At 43.9% G+C, this 24,997-nt stretch overlaps 1 protein-coding gene across 1 annotated transcript; it reads right to left on the bottom strand.

The window, feature by feature from the left end:
- Positions 1-23,199: 23,199 nt before the first annotated feature.
- On the bottom strand, positions 23,200-24,200 carry LOC309505807 (olfactory receptor 1M1-like; the record flags this gene model as incomplete). The annotated part of the gene is made up of 2 exons (XM_082179264.1): positions 24,096-24,200; positions 23,200-24,005 (listed from the first exon to the last, which is right to left on the bottom strand). Exons 1-2 carry the CDS (start codon positions 24,172-24,174, stop codon positions 23,200-23,202), a joined length of 885 nt encoding a protein of 294 aa, XP_082035390.1. The 5' UTR covers positions 24,175-24,200.
- Between the last annotated feature and the right edge of the window lie 797 nt (positions 24,201-24,997).

Here is a 24,997-nt window from a genome sequence, read left to right on the forward strand (position 1 = left end):
GAGGCCAGAAAAGTTAAATGTACATATAAGGAACAGCTGGAGGACCAATTTGCAACTTATTAGGTCAATTGGCAACATGATTGGGTATAAAAAGAGCCTCTCAGAGTGGCAGTGTCTCTCAGAAGTCAAGATGGGCAGGGATCACCAATTCCCCCAATGCTGCGGTGAAAAATAGTGGAGCAATATCAGAAAGGAGTTTCTCAGAGAAAAATTGCAAAGAGTTTGAAGTTAACATTAGTGATGGCAAAATGAGGCTTCCTGAACCACTGACACCTCACAGCCCATTGCTTCAGCCAAAGGTTCATTACTCGAAGCTTCATTCAGCATTGCTCACTAGTGACACCTAGCTACTGTGCAAAGAAATAGCAAACAAATTAATTAATTCTGAACCAGTCCCCCCCCTCCCCTAATTTTATAAAAAATATATTTTATAAAAATATTTTTTATAAATAAAAATATGTATTTCTTTATTTTGTACTCACTGTTAATGTCTGTAACCTTTCATTTGCAATAATAAAAAGATATGAGCAGACATTTGTCCATTACCTGTGTATAATATAAAATATGTATCTTTCTCTGTCTGAATTTATTTGTGCAGAGTCACACACACAGTTAATTAATTATTCATAAATTGTTTGGATAGTGACAGTATGAACAACAACAGTGACACTGTGTTGAGTGCAGTGCTTATGGTGGAGGGAGTGTAATAAAGTATGCAACAGAATAGTCTGGAAGGAAGGATTACAATAGATTTTTATTGAGAAACAGAATTATTTCAAGTGTGTTGGGGTTTAGACGATTCCTCTTCTCGGACAAAATCTCTCTAGCCTTGGAAAAGATCCTTTCACAAGGAACAGAGGATGCAGGGGAACATAAAAATGCCAGTGCCAGCTGGTATAAATGAGGATACTGATGCTTCTGTTGAGCCCAGACAGGGGAGGATTCCCTCTTTCTTGCTGGCTCCATTACCAGGAAAAAGGAAGAGGTCACAAAAAGCATAAAAATCCAAAAGGGCAATCCAAATCAAAAAGCAGTCCAATCCAGATCCTAAAATCCAGGCCAATCCAAATAATCTTATCTAATTCATATAACAAGACTATAATTGTCACGGTTCATAGATCCAATGTCTCTCTCTCGTCTCGTGCTTTGTTTGTTTACATGTGTGTGAGTGGGTGTGTCCGGCTTGTTATCACTGATCAGCGATCCAGCTGCAATCACTCATCATCAGCTGCAGCCCATCTCATCACAATATATAAACTCACCACTTTCTCATCTCCCATGTCAGATCGTTGTATGAAGTCCTTGTGTTGTGTCTGATCCCGTTCCCGTTCCTGTTCATCGTCTCCGTCCTGAGTTCCTGTGTTCCGGTCTCCGTCTTGTGGATTCGTTTGATGTCAGGATTTTGTCGGCACTTCAGAGCACCCTGCACTTCTGTCTTCACCGCGTCTGGCCATCGAAGTCCCTGCGCCACAGCCTGCATCATCTTGGACTTTCATCATCATCATCATCATCACTACTTCATTCTAAATAAAAGAGCTTTTACTTGCACATTGTTTCCTCGTTTCTGTCGTAACAGAACGATCTGACCCAACATGGAAACAGCGAGTAGTACAGCACCATCGATGGAGGATTACATCAATAACAGCATGGCGCGTATGGATCTTCAAGAGAAAAACCTCAATGATACTGGTCGCGCTGTTCAGGCTTTAGTGGCGCAGGTGTCCGAGCTCACCCGGCAGATCCAACAGATGCGAGCTCCCACTGCGCCGCCCACACCAGCCGTTCCCCCCACACCATCTGAAGGCCCATCCCAGTCAGAGCCCCGCCTACCAGTTCCAGAACCCTACTCAGGTGAACCTAATTTTTGCAGGGCTTTTCTAACCCGGTGTTCCATGCATTTCTCCCTCCAGCCCAAAACCTTCAATAATGAACGTTCCAAGGTCGCCTTTGTCCTCACTCTCCTGACTGGGAAAGCGGCATTATGGGGGACGGCGGTGTGGGAAAATCAAGCCCCGTGTTGTTCCTCGTTCCAGGAGCTCTCCGCCGAAATGAAGAGTGTTCGACCGCGCTGTCGCCGGGAGAGAAGCCGCAAGGATGCTGGCCGATTTACGTCAAGGAGAAAGATCTGTATCAGAGTTTTCGATCGAGTTTCGAACCTTAGTGGCGGAGAGCCAGTGGAACGAGGAGGCGCAGTGGGACATGTTCCTGCATGGGCTGGCTGACCGCGTCCAAAGGGAAATCTACGCCTTGGACTTACCTCAGTCACTCAATGACCTCATCGCTCTGGCGCTACGAGTCGACGCACGGCTATCAAGAGTCGGAAGTCGCGCAACGAGCAGTCGCCCTCTGGCAGGAGCCGAGGGTCCACGTTTTGGAGGCGGGGACGCGGTCAGCCCCGTCTACGATCACGAGCCCATGCAGGTGGGTCGAGCTCGGCTTTCCCGGGAGGAGAGGGAAAGGCGGAGGTCCCAGGGCCTTTGTCTGTACTGTGGAGGAGCCGGGCACTACGCTTACAACTGCCCGGTAAAAGGTCAAGCCCGATAGTAAGTATGAGGCTACTATCGGGTGGGATCTCCGCCGAGAAGACCTCATCAACATCTACCCTCCTTCCGGTAAGACTGAGATGGTCAGCACGCATTCACGATTGTCGAGCACTCTTGGACTCCGGGGCTGAAGGTAATTTTATGGACCATTCATTTGCACGTCAGTTTCAGATTCCCCTCAAACCCCTCACACATCAGATCGCTGTACATGCACTCAACGGACAAGAACTTCCTACCATCACTTTTGCTACTGAAGACATCACCCTCATCACATCAGGCAACCACACTGAGACCATCTCATTCTACATCCTGGACACTCCCCTTGCACCCATAGTACTTGGTCACCCCTGGCTCACCCGTCACAACCCCAAAGTGGACTGGCAGCTCAAGTCTGTGTCAGCGTGGAGCAGTCGATGTCATGAGTCTTGTCTAGTGTCTGCTTGTCCGTCTGTTTCTGTCCCTGTGTTCCAGGAGGAGGCAATGGATCTGTCTAACGTGCCCGCGGAGTACCTGGACCTGAAGGAGGTGTTCAGTAAGTCTCGGGCTGCTTCTCTTCCTCCACATCGTCCCTATGACTGTGCTATAGACTTATTACCAGGTACGGCTCCGCCTAAAGGCAAGTTATATTCACTCTCGACACCTGAGAGGGAGGCTATGGAGAAATATATTTCTGATTCTCTAGCAACGGGGTTCATCCGTCCTTCCTCTTCACCAGCGGGGGCGGGTTCTTTTTTGTGGGGAAGAAGGACGGATCCCTGCGACCTTGTATTGACTACCGGGGGTTGAACAACATCACGGTAAAGAATACCTATCCTTTGCCGTTGATGTCTTCAGCCTTCGAGAGGTTGCAGGGAGCGTCCATCTTCACAAAATTGGATTTACGTAATGCTTATCATTTGGTCCGCATCAGGGAGGGGGATGAGTGGAAGACCGCTTTTAACACCCCCAGAGGGCACTTTGAATATTTGGTTATGCCTTTTGGCCTTTCCAACAGCCCAGCGGTCTTCCAGGCACTCGTCAATGACGTGCTGCGAGATATGATAGATCAGTTCATATATGTCTACCTGGACGACATACTGATTTTTTCTTCTTCTCTCCAGGAACACGTGCAGCACGTCCGACGAGTGCTTCAGAGGTTGCTAGAGAATGGGCTTTTTGTCAAGGCGGAGAAATGCGATTTTCATGCACAGTCTGTTCCATTCCTAGGGTACATCGTGTCGGTTGAGGGAATGCGCATGGATCCTGAGAAGATCAAGGCTGTGGTGGAATGGCCAAGTCCAGAGTCTCGTAAGGCCCTACTGAGATTTCTGGGGTTCGCCAATTTCTACCGGCGTTTTATTCGCAACTTCAGCCAACTAGCCGCACCTCTGACCGCCTTGACCTCCCCCAGAACGACGTTAACTCGCCAAACTGAAGGGTTGCTTCGTTTCAGCCCCTATTCTGACAACCCCTGATCCATCACGTCAGTTCGTGGTGGAGGTCGATGCGTCAGAGGTGGGGGTAGGAGCAGTTTTATCCCAGCGCTCTCTTTCAGACGACAAGATGCATCCTTGCGCGTTTTTGTCTCATCGTTTATCTCCTGCCGAACGCAATTATGACATTGGGAACAGAGTTGTTGGCAGTCAAGTTAGCATTGGAAGAGTGGCGGCACTGGTTAGAAGGGTCGGGGGTACCTTTTATCGTTTGGACTGATCACAAGAACTTAGAATACATTCGGACTGCTAAAAGATTGAACTCCAGGCAGGCTCGGTGGGCACTTTTTTTCGGTCGTTTTGATTTTACTCTCTCGTACCACCCAGGTTCTAAAAACATCAAACCTGATTCTTTATCGCGCATTTTTGATCGTTCCGAACGCCCGTCTACTCCCGAGTGCATTTTACCGGAGACTCTATTCATCTCCACACTCGTATGGGAGGTCGAATCGAAGGTCAAGAAGGCCTTAGAAGGGGTAACGCCTCCGGTCGGTTGCCCACCGAATCGTTTATTTGTGCCTGAGGGTCTGAGGTCCAGCGTCATTCAGTGGGGGCATTCTTCCAATGTGGCTTGTCATCCAGGAGTCAGTCGCACTAGATTTTTAGTCAAGCAACGATTCTGGTGGCCTCTCATGGCTCGTGACATTCACAATTTTGTTTTGGCTTGCTCAGTTTGTGCCACTGGTAAAACTTCCAATCGACCTCCAGATGGGTTACTGCAACCGCTGCCGGCCAACCAGGATTTGGAAAGAACGTTACGATGTTTGGTTTCCAAGAATCCTTCCTCGTGGAGTCAACAACTTTCTATGGTGGAGTACGCCCACAACACGTTGCCAGTGTCATCTACGGGCCTATCTCCGTTTGAGTGTAGCGTAGGGTACCAGCCACCAATTTTTCCTAGTCTGGAATCCGAAGTCGCGGTCCCCTCCGCTCACGCCTTCGTCCAGAGGTGTCACCGCACGTGGACTAGAGCCCGTGAGACTCTACTCCAGGTGGGGTTGCGCACCAAGGCCAAAGCCGATCGCCACCGGTCTAGGCCTCCCGTATACGTCGCTGGTCAAAAAGTGTGGCTTTCTACCAAGAACATTCCTCTCCGTTCCGTGTCTAATAAACTTGCTCCCAAATTCATTGGCCCGTTTACTGTCACCAAGATCATTAGTCCGGTGGCAGTCCGCCTCAACCTACCTCCAGCGTACAGGAGGATTCACCCCGTCTTTCATGTATCCAAAATTAAACCCGTATTTCATTCTCGTATTAATCCGCCAGTCCCGGTTCCTCCCCCGCCGCGACTCGTAGATGGGGAACCCACTTATTCGGTCAATCGTGTACTGGACTCAAGGCGGAGGGGACGCGGATTTCAGTACTTGGTGGACTGGGAAGATTACGGTCCAGAGGAGAGAAGTTGGGTACCTGCCAGAGACATTCTGGATCACTCCCTTATCGATGATTATAATCGGCAGGTAAGGGGGCCTGGGAACACCAGGAGGTGTTCCTAGGGAGGGGGGTACTGTCACGGTTCATAGATCCAATGTCTCTCTCTCGTCTCGTGCTTTGTTTGTTTACATGTGTGTGAGTGGGTGTGTCCGGCTTGTTATCACTGATCAGCGATCCAGCTGCAATCACTCATCATCAGCTGCAGCCCATCTCATCACAATATATAAACTCACCACTTTCTCATCTCCCATGTCAGATCGTTGTATGAAGTCCTTGTGTTGTGTCTGATCCCGTTCCCGTTCCTGTTCATCGTCTCCGTCCTGAGTTCCTGTGTTCCGGTCTCCGTCTTGTGGATTCGTTTGATGTCAGGATTTTGTTGGCACTTCAGAGCACCCTGCACTTCTGTCTTCACCGCGTCTGGCCATCGAAGTCCCTGCGCCACAGCCTGCATCATCTTGGACTTTCATCATCATCATCATCATCATCACTACTTCATTCTAAATAAAAGAGCTTTTACTTGCACATTGTTTCCTCGTTTCTGTCGTAACAATAATATAGATACTATAATTAATAATAACAATATACTATAACTATTCTAACCTGATAATGTAATAATATACAGCCCTAACACATATATGACACAATAACGACAATCACAATGATAGTTATCTAACTCTCTGACTCTCTGACACTACTACAACTGCTTCTACTACTACTGACAACACCCACAAGGTGGCGTGAGTTTCGAACCGCCTTTTATCCGGAAGCGACACTCAGACCGAACCGATGACGTATCCACACAAGCCGAGGCCTCGTTTGTCATTAGTCACGTGATTTTCACGTTAACAACACAAGCCTCGAATCGCGGCTTCATCTGGAACGCCCATTTTTTTCTCTACACAATCTCCGACGCCTCGGTTCAAATGTCACATCACTAGTTATCATCATCTACAGTGCATAATATCATCCAAAGATTCAGAGAAGGGTCAAGGCCGGAAAACCATACTGGATGCCCGTGATCTTCGGGCCCTTAGACGGCACTGCATCACATACAGGACTGCTACTGTAATGGAAATCACAACATGGGCTCAGGAATACTTCCAGAAAACATTGTCGGTGAACACAATCCACCGTGCCATTCGCCGTTGCCGGCTAAAACTCTATAGGTCAAAAAAGAAGCCATATCTAAACAGGATCCAGAAGCGCAGGCATTTTCTCTGGGCCAAGGCTCTTTTATAATGGACTGTGGCAAAGTTGAAAACTGTTCTGTGGTCAGACGAATCAAAATTTGAAATTCTTTTTGGAAAACTGGGATGCCATGTCATCCGGACTAAAGAGGACAAGGACAACCCAAGTTGTTATCAGCGCTCAGCTCAGAAGCCTGCATCTCTGATTGTATGGGGTTGCATGAGTGCAAGATTTAATGGTTTTGAGTGGAGAGCTTCATTTTTGTCATGATTCTGCCTTCTTGTCTCTGATTTTCCCTGGTCTTGAGGCAGGATCATGACAGGCCCATGTTTTGTGTGTAAGCACATGGCCATTTGTTTGGCTGTGTGCTTGCGTTGTCTCGTCATGTAACCCCGCCCCCTTGTTATCTCATCTTGTTATCATTATTGTATCATCGCCGTCACCTGTTTCCCTCATTAGTTTCTCCCTATTTAATCCCCTTGTGTTTGCTGTCCTGTGCCGGTTCATTGCCAATCTTTATGTGAAGATTCATTTGTGAGTAACCTGTTGAGAAGTCTTGTGAAGTGTTTTGATCCTGTCTTAGCTGTTAGTTTATTGTTCAGTTTTCTGTCAGTCTTAGTCTAGTCTTGTTTGTCAATCCTGTCTTGTTTTGCCCCCTCGTGGGTTTTGTTTTCCCTGTTTTTTCTGTAATAAACCCTAGAGATGTCTGCAAATGGTCTGCGATTGGGTTCTCTCCTTCTAAACCATAACAGAATGAACCGGCCAACATTGAACCCAGCAGACAGTGTGTCTCTTCTCAAGTGGCAGTCGGAGCTCCGGGAACAATGGTGGTTGTCCTCTCCACCTTCTGCCAAGCTTCCTGTGATCCCAGAGGGTCGCGTCCTGGCCATTGTTGCCCTTGGTGATAAGGCTGGTTCCACTTCTTCTCCTGAGGCCTCTTCTGTTCCCATTGTTCTCCATGGTAAACGAGGGAGACGAGTTTCCTGGGATTCCCCGTCTGAGTCTTCCTCGACCGAGTCAGCGCTGCCCGAGAACGCCATCCCTGCTCATGTTACGGTTCCAGCTGAACATCTCCAACTGGTCGCTAGCCCAGCTACAGATTCGGCTTCGCGTTCAAGGAGAAAGAAGAGGAGAAAGGGAGCCTCTCGCTCGTCATCTCTAGCTACTGTAAGCGCTGTTCCAGAGCCCGCTCCTGCAAGCGCTGTTCCAGAGCCCGCTCCTGCAAGCGCTGTCCCTGAGCCCGCTCCTGCAAGCGCTGTCCCAGAGCCCGTTACTGCAAGCGCTGTCCCAGAGCCCGCTACTGCAAGCGCTGTCCCAGAGCCCGCTACTGCAAGCGCTGTCCCAGAGCCCGCTACTGCAAGCGCTGTCCCAGAGCCCGCTACTGCAAGCGCTGTCCCAGAGCCCGCTACTGCAAGCGCTGTTCCTCAGCCCACTGCTGTGAGTGCTGAGGAGAAAGCTGCGGCCGATTCAGCTGCTGAAGCAGTTCTTCAAGCCGTATCAGCCCATCAAGACTTACCTGTTGTTGTCGCGGCAAAGACCTTATCTAATTATCTGTCACGTCTAGTCAAGATCCTTGAGGTCCCTGTCAGTCCTGTCAAGTCCTCTAGTCCTGAATCCACAGCTGCAAGAGATCCGGTTCCTGAGTCAGCTGCAGCCAGTGTTGATCTGAAGCCCGCTACTGCAAGCGCTGTTCCTGAGCCCGCCACTGCAAGTGCTGTCCCAGCTAGTGTGTCCAGCCCTGTCCCAGCTAGTGTGTCCAGCCCTGTCCCAGCTAATGTGTCCAGTCCCGTCCCAGCTAATGTGTCCAGTCCCGTCCCAGCAGATGTGTCCAGTCCCGTCCCAGCAGATGTGTCCAGTCCCGTCCCAGCAGATGTGTCCAGTCCCGTCCCAGCAGATGTGTCCAGTCCCGTCTCAGCAGACAGGAGGATGTCTGTGTCCAGTCCTGTCCCAGCAGATGTGTCCAGTCCTGTCCCAGCAGATGTGTCCAGTTCTGTCCCAGCTAATGTGTCCAGCCCCGTACCAGCTGTCACCCGACCTCTGTTTGTTTCCCCGGACACCCCTGTCACCACTGCACCCCGGTCTGTTTCCCCTAAGACTGTTCCTCGTGTTTCCCCATCCAAGTCTGCCCGGACCCCTCGTCCTCAGCCATCGTCCTGTCAACCCAAGACCCCTAGTCCACCTGTTCACCCTGGACTGCCCCCTAAGAACTTTGTGTTTCCTCCACCTCCCTTGCCTTGTTTATTGTATTTGATAGGTCACCCCAACCCTGTTATTGTTTTTTCATGTCTGCCTTTATTGTTATTTGTCATGTTTTGTTGGTTTGTGTCCATGTCTCAGTCCGTCATGTCACGTGTTTAGTGTTCCCTTAGGGAGCGTCTGGAAGCCGCTCCTTAAGGGAGGGGTTCTGTCATGATTCTGCCTTCTTGTCTCTGATTTTCCCTGGTCTTGAGGCAGGATCATGACAGGCCCATGTTTTGTGTGTAAGCACATGGCCATTTGTTTGGCTGTGTGCTTGCGTTGTCTCGTCATGTAACCCCGCCCCCTTGTTATCTCATCTTGTTATCATTATTGTATCATCGCCGTCACCTGTTTCCCTCATTAGTTTCTCCCTATTTAATCCCCTTGTGTTTGCTGTCCTGTGCCGGTTCATTGCCAATCTTTATGTGAAGATTCATTTGTGAGTAACCTGTTGAGAAGTCTTGTGAAGTGTTTTGATCCTGTCTTAGCTGTTAGTTTATTGTTCAGTTTTCTGTCAGTCTTAGTCTAGTCTTGTTTGTCAATCCTGTCTTGTTTTGCCCCCTCGTGGGTTTTGTTTTCCCTGTTTTTTCTGTAATAAACCCTAGAGATGTCTGCAAATGGTCTGCGATTGGGTTCTCTCCTTCTAAACCATAACAATTTTGAACTCGCAAGTATGATGTCAGGCACTGTAATTTGCTCTGGCCCCCTTCCTGTTCGCAGGAGTGATGAGATACTTAGTAGATTGTCCTCACTCAATGGCTGGCTGTCTAAGTGGTGTCAGCAAAATAATATAGAATTCATAGACAATTGGAAAAGTTTTTGGGGCATACCTGACCTGTGGAAAAGAGATGGTATTCATCCCTCCTGGGATGGTGCTGCTCTTCTCTCTAATAATATGGCATATAGTCTTAGAGCTCAAACCTGAATTGGGGCTCAGGTCAGGAAGCAGACAGACTGGCTAAACCGACCGTCTGCTAGCTGTCTCACGTCACCAAGGTCAGATAAATCCCATCACATAGAGCCTCTTTCACCTAGATATCATCATATATCTAGGTGAATGTCTGGTGAATCATTATATCTGTGTCTGTTCCCCAAATTAGGAAATACAAAAAACTTCCAAACCCATCTAAGGGTAAAAATTGAATTGATGTCCAACAAATAAAAAACAGATATAATACAAATAAGCAAATGATAACGCTTGGGTTGCTGAATATTTGATCCCTTACTTCAAAAGCACTTATTGTTAATGATATGATTACAGACTACAACCTAGATGTGCTGTGTTTGACAGAAACCTGGCTAAAAACAAACGATTACATTACTTTAAATGAGTCCATCCCACAAGAATAGGGGCTTCATAGAACGCGGAAATCATCCGACCGTTTTTACAAGGAGGGACAGAGCAGTGTAGAATAATGGTTAAATATGTGAAAAATAATGCGAATTTTTAAAAACAAAGCATGAACACATGTTACAGTGCACCCCACAAACACAATCAAGCCTTCGAAAAAAGGCGTTTTACCACCCCTTTAAGGCAAGACACGGCAGGCCAAAACATCGATTTTCATGCAGTGGTCAGTTTTGAGATTTTGGGCTAGTTTACTCCTTCAATATGTGTTATACAAAAACTGCTATAAAGAAAACATTGAAAATATACATTAAGATGTTTTTATTACATTTTGTTTACTTACGGCTGTAAGTTTCTCCCGAATTTACCAGGAAGTTAGCATTACAACGCGACACGCCGAGCTCCGTCTGTTTACTGAAGTCTGTCATGACCGGTATAGAGACAGAGCGCAACGTGTCATAATCTGAAGACCACGCCCACCAAGGGGGAAAACAAACCAACTGTCTCCATTGACTTTACATTGCGAGAGGCTGCCTCCTTGTCATTTCTTGCTTCTAACAAAATACAGAATAATGCCTAAAAGCTGCTATGTGACAAGGTGTACTGTAACAGCAAACAAGCTAAGAAACCCATAAATAATTTTTCATAAGCTGTCGGTTTGAGGACATAAAAGTGGATACAGGCTGGAACGAATGGGTAAATTCTGGGATCCTGACACTCAGTATGCACTAAAATACACTACGTGTGCAGTAAGTTAAACATTTGGTCACTGGTGAGTCAAATATCCAAATGTCAGTTTTATATATTATATTTCTGTAAGATAAACTATCCTGTGTTGCCGATTACGGTCTCCTCCAGCGGCCATACGTTAGTTCTCAGAGTAATGAGACACGTGACGCTCTGTCTCAACTGCCTGTATCCACTTTTATGTCCTAAACACTCGTTTTTTGGGGTCGACAGCTAATAAAAACTTATTTCTGGGTTTCTTAGCTTGTTTGCTGTACACCTTGTCACACAGCAGCTTTTAGGCATTTTTCTGTCTTTTGTTAGAAGCAAGAAATGACAAGGAGGCAGCCTCTCGCAATGCAAAGTCAATGGAGACGGTTTGATTGTTTTCCCCCTGGGTGTGGGCGTGGCCTAAATACGCTCTGTCTCTATGGTTGTGAAGCTCTGAGTCTCCTGCACAACGCTATGTAACCCAAATATGGGCATTTCCTTTCTATCAGTAACCAATCGTGAATGTTCAAAGGGGGATTTAAAGCTAACGCCGATTACTCATTTAGAGCTATTTAAATCTTTAACTGCCGTTTTCTCAAAATGAGTTTTTTTGTCATTCTCCAGTAGAAACATCTCAGCCTATGTAGCACCTATGTACACCAAACTTTCCAGTTATACACTTAGCAATATTCTGAAGATTTTTTTCAGAGGGATTTGTTAATAAATCATTCCTGGCCTGATTTATGTGACATTTTAATAAAAAAAATATGGCGAAAATCAATTTTTCATGGCTATGGACAGTATATTTTGATTCCCTAGGTAATGAAAGCATAAATCCTGAAATCCCTCTGAGTTTTTATTTTCATCTTGTGTGTAAACAAAATGAAAAAAGAATTTTGCACCTGGCTTTATCATATGTTCAGATCTATCTACCGAAAATATATGCAAAATCGTGCATATTTAATGAGATAATGCCTAATTTGCATAATTAAACATACACATTTCAAAAACTTGTAATACATTTTTTTATATACTTGTGGAAGTAATCAACTGAGGAAGTTTCATGGTGATATCTATTATTTTAAAATTTTACCCTATTCACCTGTAGTGTCTCGCCTTAAGAGAGCAGCCAGAAAAATGGAGCGCAACTGGAAGAAAACAAAACTAGAGGTATTTCACATTTCATGGAAGGAGAGCGCGATTGCATACAGAGAGGCCTTAAAAGCTGCTAGATCTGCTTTTTTTTTCAACCCTATTAGAAGAAAATAAACAAAACCCTAGGTATTTATTTGAAACAGTGGCTAAACTAACGAAAAATAAAGCTTCAAGCCCAGAAGTTTCCAAGCAGCACAACAGTAATGACTTTATGAACTTCTTCACTTATAAGATTGATAATATCAGGGAGAAAATTATAACTATGCAACCGTCTACTACAGTATTGCATCAGGGAGTGCATTTTAGTCTCCCTAAAAAAAAAAAATTATTCATTCATTGCTATAGGCAGGGACGGACTGGGACTAAAAAATGGCCCTGGACTTTGACTAGGCCCGGCCCAAAGCAATCGGCGGCATGCCTGGCATGAGTGTCACAAGACTTTAATTGTGGCTCATGATACTATACCATCCAAATTATAGCAATAGCACTGGTGTTGACTAGATGTTGTGTTAAAAGCATATTATTCTAGATTAACTTGAATACTCACATATAAATGGACTTGGTCTAAGCTCAACCTGAATAAAAAAATGATGGAATGGATTTAAAAAAAAAAGGTTTTATTCCAAGAGAGCATGGAATAGATTATGCTGTTATAACAGCATATTATACAATCTATTCCATGCTGTCTTATAATTAATTTATGCAGTAATTAATCTTACTGCACAAGTAATAATACCACATCTAAATGAAAATACACCATTACAAATGTAACTTCTGTATTCAAAATCTTCAAAGTTTGTAAGCATTAACTGTAACGTTACCAACATTTTTACCAACATTTTTAAAAGTAAAAGCACAACATATTTCTTAATATTAGCTACTGCATGTGGCATTTTACAGCTAAAATGTTTAAGTTTAGCTGTTTTAACTACTGTAATCATTAAAAATGTAGCAACCTGAATATCACTTCCTAACATCATCCCTAGCAAGTAATTCTCTTTCTCCTCTCATGTTCCATACTTACTTGCCCTGGATCTGCCTGTGGAACCAGCTCATCTTTCTGTCCCTCATCATCACTGGTGGCATGTTGCTGCACAGTCTGGCTGCTAATATTTAACTGCGAGGTGCTGCTGCTGGCTGTGCTGCTAAATATTCCAGTTAGTTTGCGACATTTAGCGGCTTCAGTATCTAAATTCCGCAATTTTTTTTTCTCTCGCCTTCTCAGCTCCACCCTTTTTTTTTTCTTTTTTTTTTTACCCGCGGCCGCGTTATGCATTATTGTTTGTTTGTTTCTATGCTTTTATCTAACGTCTTTGCTTCTTACTTGGCGGCCACGGCCAGTGCAGCTGGCATCCAACTTAAAGGTGCATTGCTGCCACCTACAGTACTGGAGTGTGAAACAGATTAGTGGGGGAAAAAAACAGGTGATGACTGCGTGCGTGGCGGGTGGTGGTGTGCGTCATGAGACTGGCACGGACGAAGAGTCCTACTTATCACAGGAATACCAAGGTACACTGGGAAGCATATCCCAGTGGAAATATGCAACACAATGCCCGCCCAAAGGGAGGTCTTAGAATACACATATGACCCGGAGGGGGTGCATATGGAAGAACACTGGGGTGTCCAGCCCGAAGGGTGGAGTCTTTCAACCCCAGGGGTGTCAAGGTCGCTTGCCAAGGGAAAGACACACGCTCAAGGAGGCTTACAGTGGAATACACATGTGGGGATCGCCCAACGGGGGCACCAAGCACATGGAGGCACCTAGCCAACCGCGAAAGCTGCCGGAGGCAAAACTCTGGTGATGGTGTGCAGTGCTGGAGGAACTCAGGGTTTCTCGGGGAAACTCACCTGAGGAAAATATCGCACTGATCCAGTCCGTGGAGTGGAATGGCGAGCAAGCGAAGACACCTGAGCGGATCCAAGTTACCGGCTAGTTGAAGCGAGTACATGAGAGGACCCGTCCAGGAGCCACACGTGGAGGTTCCAAAGATCGGGACGAGGGTGCCATAGGGTGCCCCGTCTCTGAGAAAGGAGATCCTTCCTCAGAGGAATTGGCCAGGGAGGGGCTGTCACTAGGAGCATGAGTTCGGAGAACCAAGTATGGGTGGGCCAATGAGGCGCAACCAGAAGTGACCTGCGGCAGCATGTCCATTGCATATGGCACCCCAACCCGTGGTGGAGGCATCTGTTGAGACAACAACATGCCTGGAAACTTGTTCTAAGGGCACTCCGGCCCGTAGAAAGCTGAGGTTCGTCCACGGGATGAAGGTCTGACGACAGGTCAGAGTAACTAGTACTCAGAGCGTGCCGTGTTGCCATGCCCACCTCGGGACTCGATCGCGTAGCCAGTGCTGAAGCGGTCTCATATGAAGCAACCCGAGCGATGTGGCTGCCGCTGCGGTTGCCATATGCCCCAGGAGCCTCTGAAAAGATTTCAGTGGAACCGCACTCTTGCTCTGGATGTGACGCAGGCAAGTCAGCAGTGGTCATCCTGCGGCCACCCTGCGGCTGGATGCATTCGAAAATGCGTTTGGCCATGAGCATCTTGAACGGGATCCTGTAGAGCAGGGAACGGCAACTGGCGGCCCGCGGGCCAAAACTGGCCCGCCAGCAATATTTTCTGGCCCGCCGGATTATTTTGGTAGTCCTAAATGCTGCACAAAACTCTTCCACTACTTGAGAAAAGCCGTAGTCGATTTCACCGCCGCATACTGTGTGAAACGCCCATAGGGAATCATGTGGCGCGGGATTACATTTTAAAGTATAACTGTGCGTTCACACCGGACGCGAATAGCACGTCAAATTCGCGCCTGCCGCGTCTAGTTATACGCTTGACCACTTTGTGTCCATTCGCGCGTCAAAAGACGTTAGCGGTCAGAACTCTGGTGTACTTTGGACGGAGCGGGCGGTCTGACTGACAATAGCCCACTCCCGCCATCTTTTGACAGCGTATCCGCACTTAATTCTGACCGCCTGTATTCTGAGGAGCTGTTTGGTACTGAAACCATTGTCAGTCAACTACATTCTTTGTTTGCAAGGATGTTTGAAATAGTTCGGCAGAAAATAGCCTACTTCATTTCGTCAGTAGGGCAATATGATTTTCGTTTATGTTGCTTAGAAATTTGAGTGATAGGCTTTGTCCTATTTAATTTATGTTATTTATATTTCTTTTTTTTTTCTGTGGCATTTTTTTTTCTCTGCTGACAGTACAATGTTAAAATAGCCCACTATTTATATTGACACGAACACAATTTTTATATAGCATTTATAATTATTATAGGCTACTTAATCTCCTTCTTTCCGTTAGAGACATTTGAATGTGAGATTATGGAAACGAGATCTAAATTTTGTGGACCCGTCAGGTCGGGAAATAAAGCGGGTGAACACCGAGTATATTTTAAGCGGTTGCTGAATAGAACCTTGTGGGAGCGGGACGAAAAAAAAAAACAGTCCCGCGCAGAACTCCTTAAACCTTAGGTGTGTATGTGTGTGTCCCCGAATAAATAATAATTTTTAAAAAAGGAGTAAAGTAAAAAAATGGGCCTGTACCGAATGAGGCATGATTGCTATTCACACCTTTATTAAAATGGCTGTAATCTGTTACCACAATAGTACTTGATCTGTTTAAAATGATTTCCTTGATATATGCATAAGGTGTTAAATAAAAAATAAAAAATAAAAATAAAAATTTGTCTAATCCAGTAATTCATTTTTTCTATTTTTTATCTGAGCACAATCAGAAAATCAGAAAACCCGTCTTTATTCGTTTTTTTTCATTTCAGTTCAGGAAATAAATAATGGAAAAACAAGTCGTTTTTCATCTTTTTATTTTTGGTTTTAATTTGAAAAAAAAAAAGATTGAATGAATGATCCACGGACGGTGACGGACACATCATATTCCACAATTATAGGCCTATATAAGAGTATTTAATTTGTATCCATAGGCCTACTCCGTGTAGCTGGCCCGCCATCTACTGGCTAAAAATAATATTGGCCCGCGGCCAAAATTACTTGCCGACCCCTGCTGTAGAGGGACCGGTTCAAAACTCGCAAATCCAGGATTGGCCGTAACCCACCGGATTTCTTCGGTACAATGAAGTAGGGGCTGTAGAATCCGGACTTCATTTCGGCTGGAGCAGGGGTCGGCAACCCAAAATGTTTAAAGAGCCATATTGGACCCGAAAAAAAAAAAAAAATCTGTCTGGAGCCGCAAAAAATTTAAAGCCTTATATAAGCCTTATAATGAAGGCAACACATGCTGTAAGTGTCTATATTAGCTTTATTAGCCCCCTAGTATCAAAATGATAAGTAGCCTACAAATACATAATGAGCATTCATGATTAAATGTTTATTTTCCATGCAGCGCATCCTGGAGTGAATGACGCACCACGTGACTACTCTGCTGTACGATGGTGTTTTAAGTTTAACTTTCATTATAATTTTTATGTATTACGTTTTATTTATTTGTGTATTCTTTTTACAACGTGGAAAAACTTTAACCCTTTCACACGTAAGTTTAAAATATTTTTAAAAGTTTTTCAAGGCGACCGTTATTTAGAATGTGTCACTTTATGGTTTCCAAGGTGACGCGTCATTTCGTGTCACGTGACACACCGCAGCAACAACAGAGCTGAATGAATGATGATCTGCTTTTATGTCATTTTTCCTTTTTTATTCAAAATTTTCACAAATTTGTTAGATATGGCATGAAATATCTGATATTCCGATTGTCAAATATATGCAAGTGGAAGTGTTTTGTTGTTTAAACACCATAACGATCGCGTTAGTTGAGCTGTATGCGCGATGGCCGCAGACGCAGTTCAGAGAATCGGATCTGTTGGATTTACAACACGTGAATTCATCCACTTCTCCCGAAATACATCAAAGTAAGTGGCTGGTTAACTGGGAGAAGAATAGAGTAAACTTTAAAGTTACTTACACAATGTGTATCTGATATGAATAAAACGTGTCTTGGAAAGGATTATTGCCTCTTCCTTTAACATCAGTGTGTATTTTACAAACTCTAAATGTATTGTTTTTTTTAGTACTTAACGTTATATGTCTGAAACCTAAAATAAACATTATGTGGTTGAAAACACTGAAAAGTTGTGATATATGACAGCTGAGCGCGCCTGTCTCTGGCTCAGCGCCAGCCAACGCGCGAGAGCACATTTGAATTTAGCAGTTGATCACGTCATGCACGGACTGTTCTGATCACACCGATGCAATCGTACGTGCGAAAGGGTTAAGAATGTTTGTCATGTTTTTCCTCCTACAGAAATTATATTAAAACAAAAAATATTTTTTCCATTTTCATATTTTTGAAAAAGCTCCAGGGAGCCACTAGGGCGGCGCTTAAGAGCCGCATGCGGCTCTAGAGCCGCGGGTTGCCGACCCCTGGGCTGGAGGGACAATCTCGATTGCACCTTTCGCCAGTAATGTAGCGATTTCCGCACACATGACAGTGGCATTGCCACTGACTATAGTGTAGCGGACTCCCCTGAAGCGGGGAGGAGACTGTGCGAACTGAATCGCATAGCCGAGCCTGATGGTCTTGGCGACCCAGTGGGGCAGATTGGGAAGCTGAAGCCAGGCTCCCAAAAACTGTACCAGCGGGGCCATGGGGACCACAGACGTACCCTCGGTGGGGCAGCGATGCGGTATGACTGGCCCGGACTGGGGAGGCGGAGCGTCCCGGTGTGGGGGCACAGTCATAGACTGCGTCCTGACAGAGGAGACCAGGGAAGGACGTGCGTTCCACTGGGGTCTACTCTGACAGGGTTCTGGCAACAGAGGGGGACGAGAGTGGCGAGGCTCGTAAGCGGCACACACTGTCATCCGCGTACTCTGGGTGCTCAGAGATGGGTGTGTTAGTTCTGTCTTTAACCACACTGGGGTGGGAGAACAAAATATTCTCCCCCGGCCCTCCACTGGGGGAAGGAGTGGCCCTGCTACCACCTCCTCGACAGAACTGTAGCCCATCTCTGAGCTGTCCGCATCAGGAGCGCTGCTTGGCCTGGCGTTTAGCGGGCAGCAGGGCTTGAGCGGACTGGGGCAACTTCCTGCGACCACCTCCACGGCGCGGCCCGGGTGAAGGCTGCTGCTTGGGCCGAGCGGGAGGTGCGGGAGTCGCAGGAGGGCGCCCTCGGCGGCGAACAGACTGAGTTGACTGTGACGGCGACTGGGTGGAGGCAGCAACACAGACACCAACACAGACTGGAAAGAAGCTTGTCTCGAAGAACACTCGATGGGCCCTATCTTGCACCCAGCGCAATTGACTTTGTACACCGACGCATGTATCATTCCTATTTTGCACCCGCGCAAAGCGGACTTTTCCCTCCTCAGACGCACGTCGGTAAGTTAGGAAATACACTTGCGCTCCCCAGGGCGGTTCAGCGCAAAGAGGAGGCGTGTTCCGGCGCAAACGTTCCTTCATGCTATTTTGCAGGTTTAGAAAACAATTGCGCCACTAACCAGGAAAAAATAGTTTAAAGTCAGTGGCGCGTTGCGCATGTTATTCATATGCTATTTTAAGGGCGCATGCTTGACCATAATCAATGTAGCGTGTGCACAACGCCCACTTTGATTCTCTCATCTACACAGAAGCAGCAGTTTTCATTTTTGCAAATCATACATTATTACGATAGATAGACAGACAATTGATTATAAAAGCATACATCTTGCTTACACATTTACCCAAATTATCATACGCCTGTTTAACCGAAGTTAATTTGGATGGGTTTCTCCATCCCCAATGTCCCTGACGAGAACGTCAGTCTCCTCGGCTGTGAACCGCTCCTGGCGCACGCCTGGCAAATCCGCCGTTATAATAAGAATCCGCTTTAGAACAAGCGCGCCTGCTCTTAAAGGGAATGTGAGATATTTGGTTCGCTCTGATTGGTTTATTTCACGTTACGCTCAAACCACACCTATGAATAATGAAGCTACTTCAGACCAACCCATTTTAGATTTGCGCCGGGCGCAAGAGGCATTTATCCCGCCGGGAAAATAGCAACAGCGCTCAAGACCCGCCCACAAAGTTACTTGCGCTTTGCGCTTGACACTTGCGTTTCAGATCGTTAAAATAGGGCCTGATGACTCCGAGAATACAGGCTACAGGAGTGAAGAGGACCTCTTGGCTCCGAAGCAAAAACATATCTGCATGTTGCGGCGTACTTCCTTATATACCCACGAGGTAGGGCGGAGTTACGCATGCAAATTCCACAGACCCATGGCATTTCCACTGCCATTGGCTCGTTTTGTAATACTCGAAGGTGATAGGCTTCTAAGTGAAACCCCAATTTCCCGTAATAATCAAGAAACTTTGCTGCCTTACCATGAGTCCAGCAGGCGTAATGATATGACGCAGCGCCTGAAAATAGTCCCCAGCTCAGTAGCCTATTATCAGGCGGCATGCGCTGCGTCATATCATTACGCCTGCTTCACCCATGGTACGGCAGCAAAGTTTCTTGATTATTACGCAGGAATGAGAGTATAGTTCCTACCCATATCAGCCTAGAAAATTGCAACTTTTCATTTTCCGTCGGTCTTAGTACACGATGCAACTACAGAAGAGTCAAGTTTTAAATAGGAAAAATATCGAAACTCTTTGTTCATTTTTTTGAGAGAGATGCTAATGGTCTTGTCCAGTTCAATTCATTATGCTAAGCTATGCTAAAAGTGGGACCCCCAGACCCGGAGATCGGCTGAATGGATTCGAAAACGGTAAAACTCAACTGTTTAACTCTGGGGGAGTTGTAAAATGAGCCTATTTCCAAAAAAAGTGGAGTATCCCTTTAAAAGCGCTATATAAATGAAGATGACTTGACTAGACAAAAGAATATTAAATGAACATTAATTTGTCAAGCCTTTGATCTTAGGATTTTACACAGAAGCAAACAACATACACCATTTTGAATTTACCATTAGATGACAGTAAAATACCATTTATGGGGCTGTGAATTTTACAGAAATGTGTGACATTGATTGTATCATGAAATGTTATAGAATCTTTTTAATTCTAATTATTACTAATTAGAATAATACTTATTAATTAATAAAAAAGGCATAACATAAGGTAAAGGGGAGCACAGGCTCAGGGGAGAGCAAGGCCTAAAATAACAAACAAAACACCCCACTAATTAATTTTGGGAGTAGTTCTAAAAATAAACATAAACTTCCCTCAACTCCCTTGCTGTACAAAAACAGGGACAAAAAGTAGTATCAAAAGAAAAAGGCACTCTCCCCTTACTGCATCCTTCTTAACTCAATAATTTCAACATAATTTCAAGATGGCTGCCAAACGAACCCCATGGGACATTAGTTGACCTCGGCAACATAAAAAATTCTTAACTAGACACCATTAGGGTCCCAAAAAACAGGTTACAAAATCCAAACGGTATATGGGAACCTATTTCTCCTGCTAGACTATTACTGATACAGCATCAGTGATACTTAGCAGTTGTATTTCCGATTTGAGCTTGAGCTTTAGAAATGCTTGGGGAAATGTAGCTTGTGTGGATGGTACCGCACTACTTCATCAAAAAAAGAGCTTTGCTACTGAAAAGCTATTTGATTCAGTAAACAGTGATGCTACCACCATGCTACTGAGAAATGTAGTTAAACTAGAAGAGTGACGCTACTGCCCAACACTGCCTAGGATGACTTGAGGGTGAGTAAATCATGGGCTAATTTTCATTTTCTGGTGAACTATTCCTTTAAGCAAAGATAATCATGTACATTTGATCTGATATAAATGGAGTATAGGTAATGAGTATAATGGTATAATTGTATAGATGCATTATGTGAATTCTTGGCATTATGTGAATATGCATCTTTAATCTAGATTTAAACTGGGGGAGAGTGAATCTGAGCCCCGAACATTAAAGAAATATGATTTGACTGCACTGAAACTGTTGTATGAGAACTGAACTGAGCTGGACGAGGACATTTTCTACACAACTGCTTTATAGATGAAATGATCTAATTCGTATGACTTTGAAACTATGGACTGAATTGTATCCTCTTCCACATTGTCTGATAGACACAAGTGAGCGCATTCCTGAAAAACTCGTTTGCAATTGTTCACAAAATTTCTCAACGGCATATTTCATCTGCTGCTTGTATTTTGAAAAGCCTCCTCCTTGGTCGTAACACAACGTCATTATCATGTGACTATAGATAGCGCTGACATGTGAGATGCGACCACGTGCAATGGTACGTAAGCTGTTACTTCACATTTGTAACCAATCTGCGAGAGATATCCTAGGTGGGGATGTGCCATATTAAGTCAGTTTCAATAGTCTGGTAACCATGGGAGCCAGTTCATTTAGTGTTGTGGCTCCCAGGTTGTGGAATGCTCTTCCTCAAGATATCCGTCAAGCATCCACCTTCAAAAACCTCTTAAAAAACAAACTTCAGCTCACAGTCTGTAAATTTGACCATGTTATGAATATGTTATTTGTTTGAATCCCTCTTTGTCTGTATCTTTAACCTAACTTTGTAAGTGACCTCTGTATCTTACTGTAACAAAGTTCGTTATTGTGGGAAGAAGGAGGCAGTGAGAGATGCGAGACTGGTGCGTCTCACAGATGTTGCTCATTATCATTCACGCCACTGGCCTTGAGCCGTTCTCCCACAGCCCTCAGCCTCGTCCTGCTCGCCACAATTACTTTCTACCCTTAGTTATGTGTATTGTGCTTCGATGTTGATGGCCCTAGCGGCCTCTATTAGCCAGCCGCCTCTGTACTTTACCACAGCTGAAGTGAAATAAATGCAATATTTGTCAGATACACAGACGTTTCAGATACGTTTCCATTTAATACTTTCTTTTTTTTTTTTAGCAGTTTTATTTTGATAAACATGACACAATATAACATTGCAACTTACAAGAAAATAGCTTTTACTGTTATAAAAAAAATTATTTGTGAACATTAGTGGAACTGAAGGTGTTCAAATAAACATGAAACACACATGATCGTTGCCATGTGGTGGATTCGGACAGTCGTGGAAAAGTTGTGTTGTCATCAGAGCTCGTGCAGCCGCTCTGGAGAAGCTGCGCAGAATGAATCAGCTGGCTGCTCTCGAATCTCTCTTGTGGTACTTTGATGGCATACGTCACAGTCATGTGGTGTTGGTGCTGTCTCAAGTCGGACACAATTTCTAACCAGGATGCACTGCTTCAAGTCAGCAGCCGATCAGTCTGCGCAGCCCTGTATGAAGTCGAACAAGCCTAGAGACACACACACAGCAGGCAAAAACACAGACACAGGGCACACAACCATGCCCACACCTTTGTAAACCAGGAGTAAAGCAAATTAAAAGTATTAAAAGTATCAAATTATAAAAGTACATTTTCATTGTCCTTTTTTAATCAAAGCCATAGGCCTAATATAATTGTGATTGCCTTTTAAAAAGGGTGAAACAATAAACTAAAACATGCACATGTGTATTTGTGTCTATCTGGGTTCTTGTTCCTTTTTTCATTTGTATTACTGTATAGAAAAACAAAACAAAAACAGAAAAACACCAAATGAGAAAATCAAAAAGAGCCTCATCAGCAGATCTCAGACCAACATGCTCATGTTGAAATATGTCATTGTGAAATATTTTATTTAGTCATGTCTCATCAGTTGATTTTGCAGAAAATCTATCAAAATGCATTTATAGATGACATTGAATTATGCGTTTAAAGTAACATGAATATGTCAACATTGTAACGATAGCTCACAAAACATACAATTATTTTTTTTCCCTGTTAGATATGTCTTGTGATAAGCAACACAAGCCGTACACTTGAAATCAGATGGATTAATAAATAATTAGATTAGGAAGTATATTAGATTGCATTACTGTTACATGTATTTTTATTCATATATATATACAAATATTTCTTTCGGAATTTTAAACAACTTGAGTTTGTAATGGAATATACAGAAAATATGACTTATGTCGGTTACTCTTTCAAAAGTAAATTTTTCAAAGTATGTGTTTCTGGAAATATATTGTTCACCTCTGTGAGGCTTCAGCATGAAGTCTTTATATGGCTAATTATTTTTAAAGATTTTTAAAAGCAATTAAAAACAAACAGACATTTCAGTCATTTTTAAATGTAATCTCTAATTGGTTCAGATCTGTTTTTAACCACTTTCCGGATTATGTCTTTGATTTCAGCTGTGTTTAATACATAAATTATGGGATTTAACATTGCTGGAACAGCATATGCCAGAGACGTACTGATTATCCTTGCATTGGGTGTGAGAGAAACCAACCATGCAGCAATGTATGAGCAGCTTATGGGGAGGAAATAAACCCCTACTAACAACAGATGAGAAACACAGGTCTTCAACGCTTTTAAACGTCCTTGCCAAGTTGTAATTTTGATTAAAGCAAGAAAAATGCCCAGATATGACAGGACTATAATAATCAATGGTACTACAAGGTATAAAGTTGTGATGAGAAATGCCATAATCCTATTAATGCTATAGTCATTACATGCCAACCTATACACTGGCCCATGATCACAAAAGTAGCTCTGAATCATATTAGATTCACAGAAAGAAAGCCGGGTGACCGAAGACACCATAAAGGCCACCACAGAAGAATTAAATGCCCAAATTGCTGAGAAAACCAAAACCACACTGGTATTGTTAACAATTGCATGATATCTTAATGGCAAGCAAATTGCAATGAAGCGATCATATGCCAGAACAACTAGAGTATAGCTCTGCATAGTACTAAAGAAGTGAACAAAAAACATGTTTGCCAAACAAGCATTGAAGGAGATGTACTGTGAGTCCAGCAGAAAAGTCTTCATCATGTTAGGAATCAGTGCATTAGTTTCACCAATATCAGCCAAGGCCAAGTTAAACACACCAATGTACTTTGGACTGTGCAGGCTCCGATGAAGAGCTAAAATCAGAAGGACTATAGAGTTGCCAATTACAGTTATAAAATATGTTATAAATAAGAATATATAATAATAACCACTATAAGGTATACCTGTAAGTCCAATGATGAAAAAGTATTTAGGATGAACAATGGAGATATTCTGTGAAAAACTTGCATTTACAGAGCTCATGGCAGCTTTGAGTTTGGTGTTTTGCACAAACTGAAAAAACAGAAATGACAAGACATTAGCAAAATCTAGAGAATTTACAAAATTTTTGAATTTACAGAATTTCAAACCTGTAACAGGATATTTTAACTTCAACTATAATTTTAAATTTAAAAAATATACCTTCATGTAATGCATAATATTTGAATCACAGATTTGTATACATAAAGTTTTAGAGCCAGAGAAAACTATGACAATGACTTAATGCTTGTGAGCTGCTTTGAATTAAATTACTCCGCTGTACATTTTTGTCCTTATTCTCTCATGCTTCACAGATTACTGGCAATCTCCATCCAAATAAATATATCTTCTGATTCATCTCTTGAGAGCTTTCAGACAAGATAATGATGTAATACTTAACCCTTCTGTGTCCTTATGGACATTGTTTTTTTGTTAGTTTTTTTGTTAATGCCACCTGCATAAATGTTGGCACAAGTGTGTATTTTTATTGGAATTTTACTATTTCACCCCCACTTCCTTTAAAAAAAATCTATTTTACACTAGTAATACAAAATAGTTACACAGGACCTTCAAAAAAAAACACAAAAAAAACTTAAACCGGCTATTTTTAATCCCATGGCCATTTAACTATAAAATGATGCAGTCTTTGTTAATAGGCTTTCATTTTGTGGGCAAGGCTTCAAAATTAAATTTTTACAATTTTTTATCAGATGGTGCCATTTTCTCAGGTTTGGCCTATAAAACAAATACTCACTCAATTCCTGTTTTCTGCTTCTGCATATTATAGAACCAATTGGATAAATTCTGCAGTTATAATTGTGTGGGT

The sequence above is a fragment of the Leuciscus leuciscus genome (assembly GCF_965113295.1).
Source record: "Leuciscus leuciscus genome assembly, chromosome: 9".
Classification (NCBI taxonomy): Eukaryota; Metazoa; Chordata; class Actinopteri; order Cypriniformes; family Leuciscidae; genus Leuciscus; species Leuciscus leuciscus.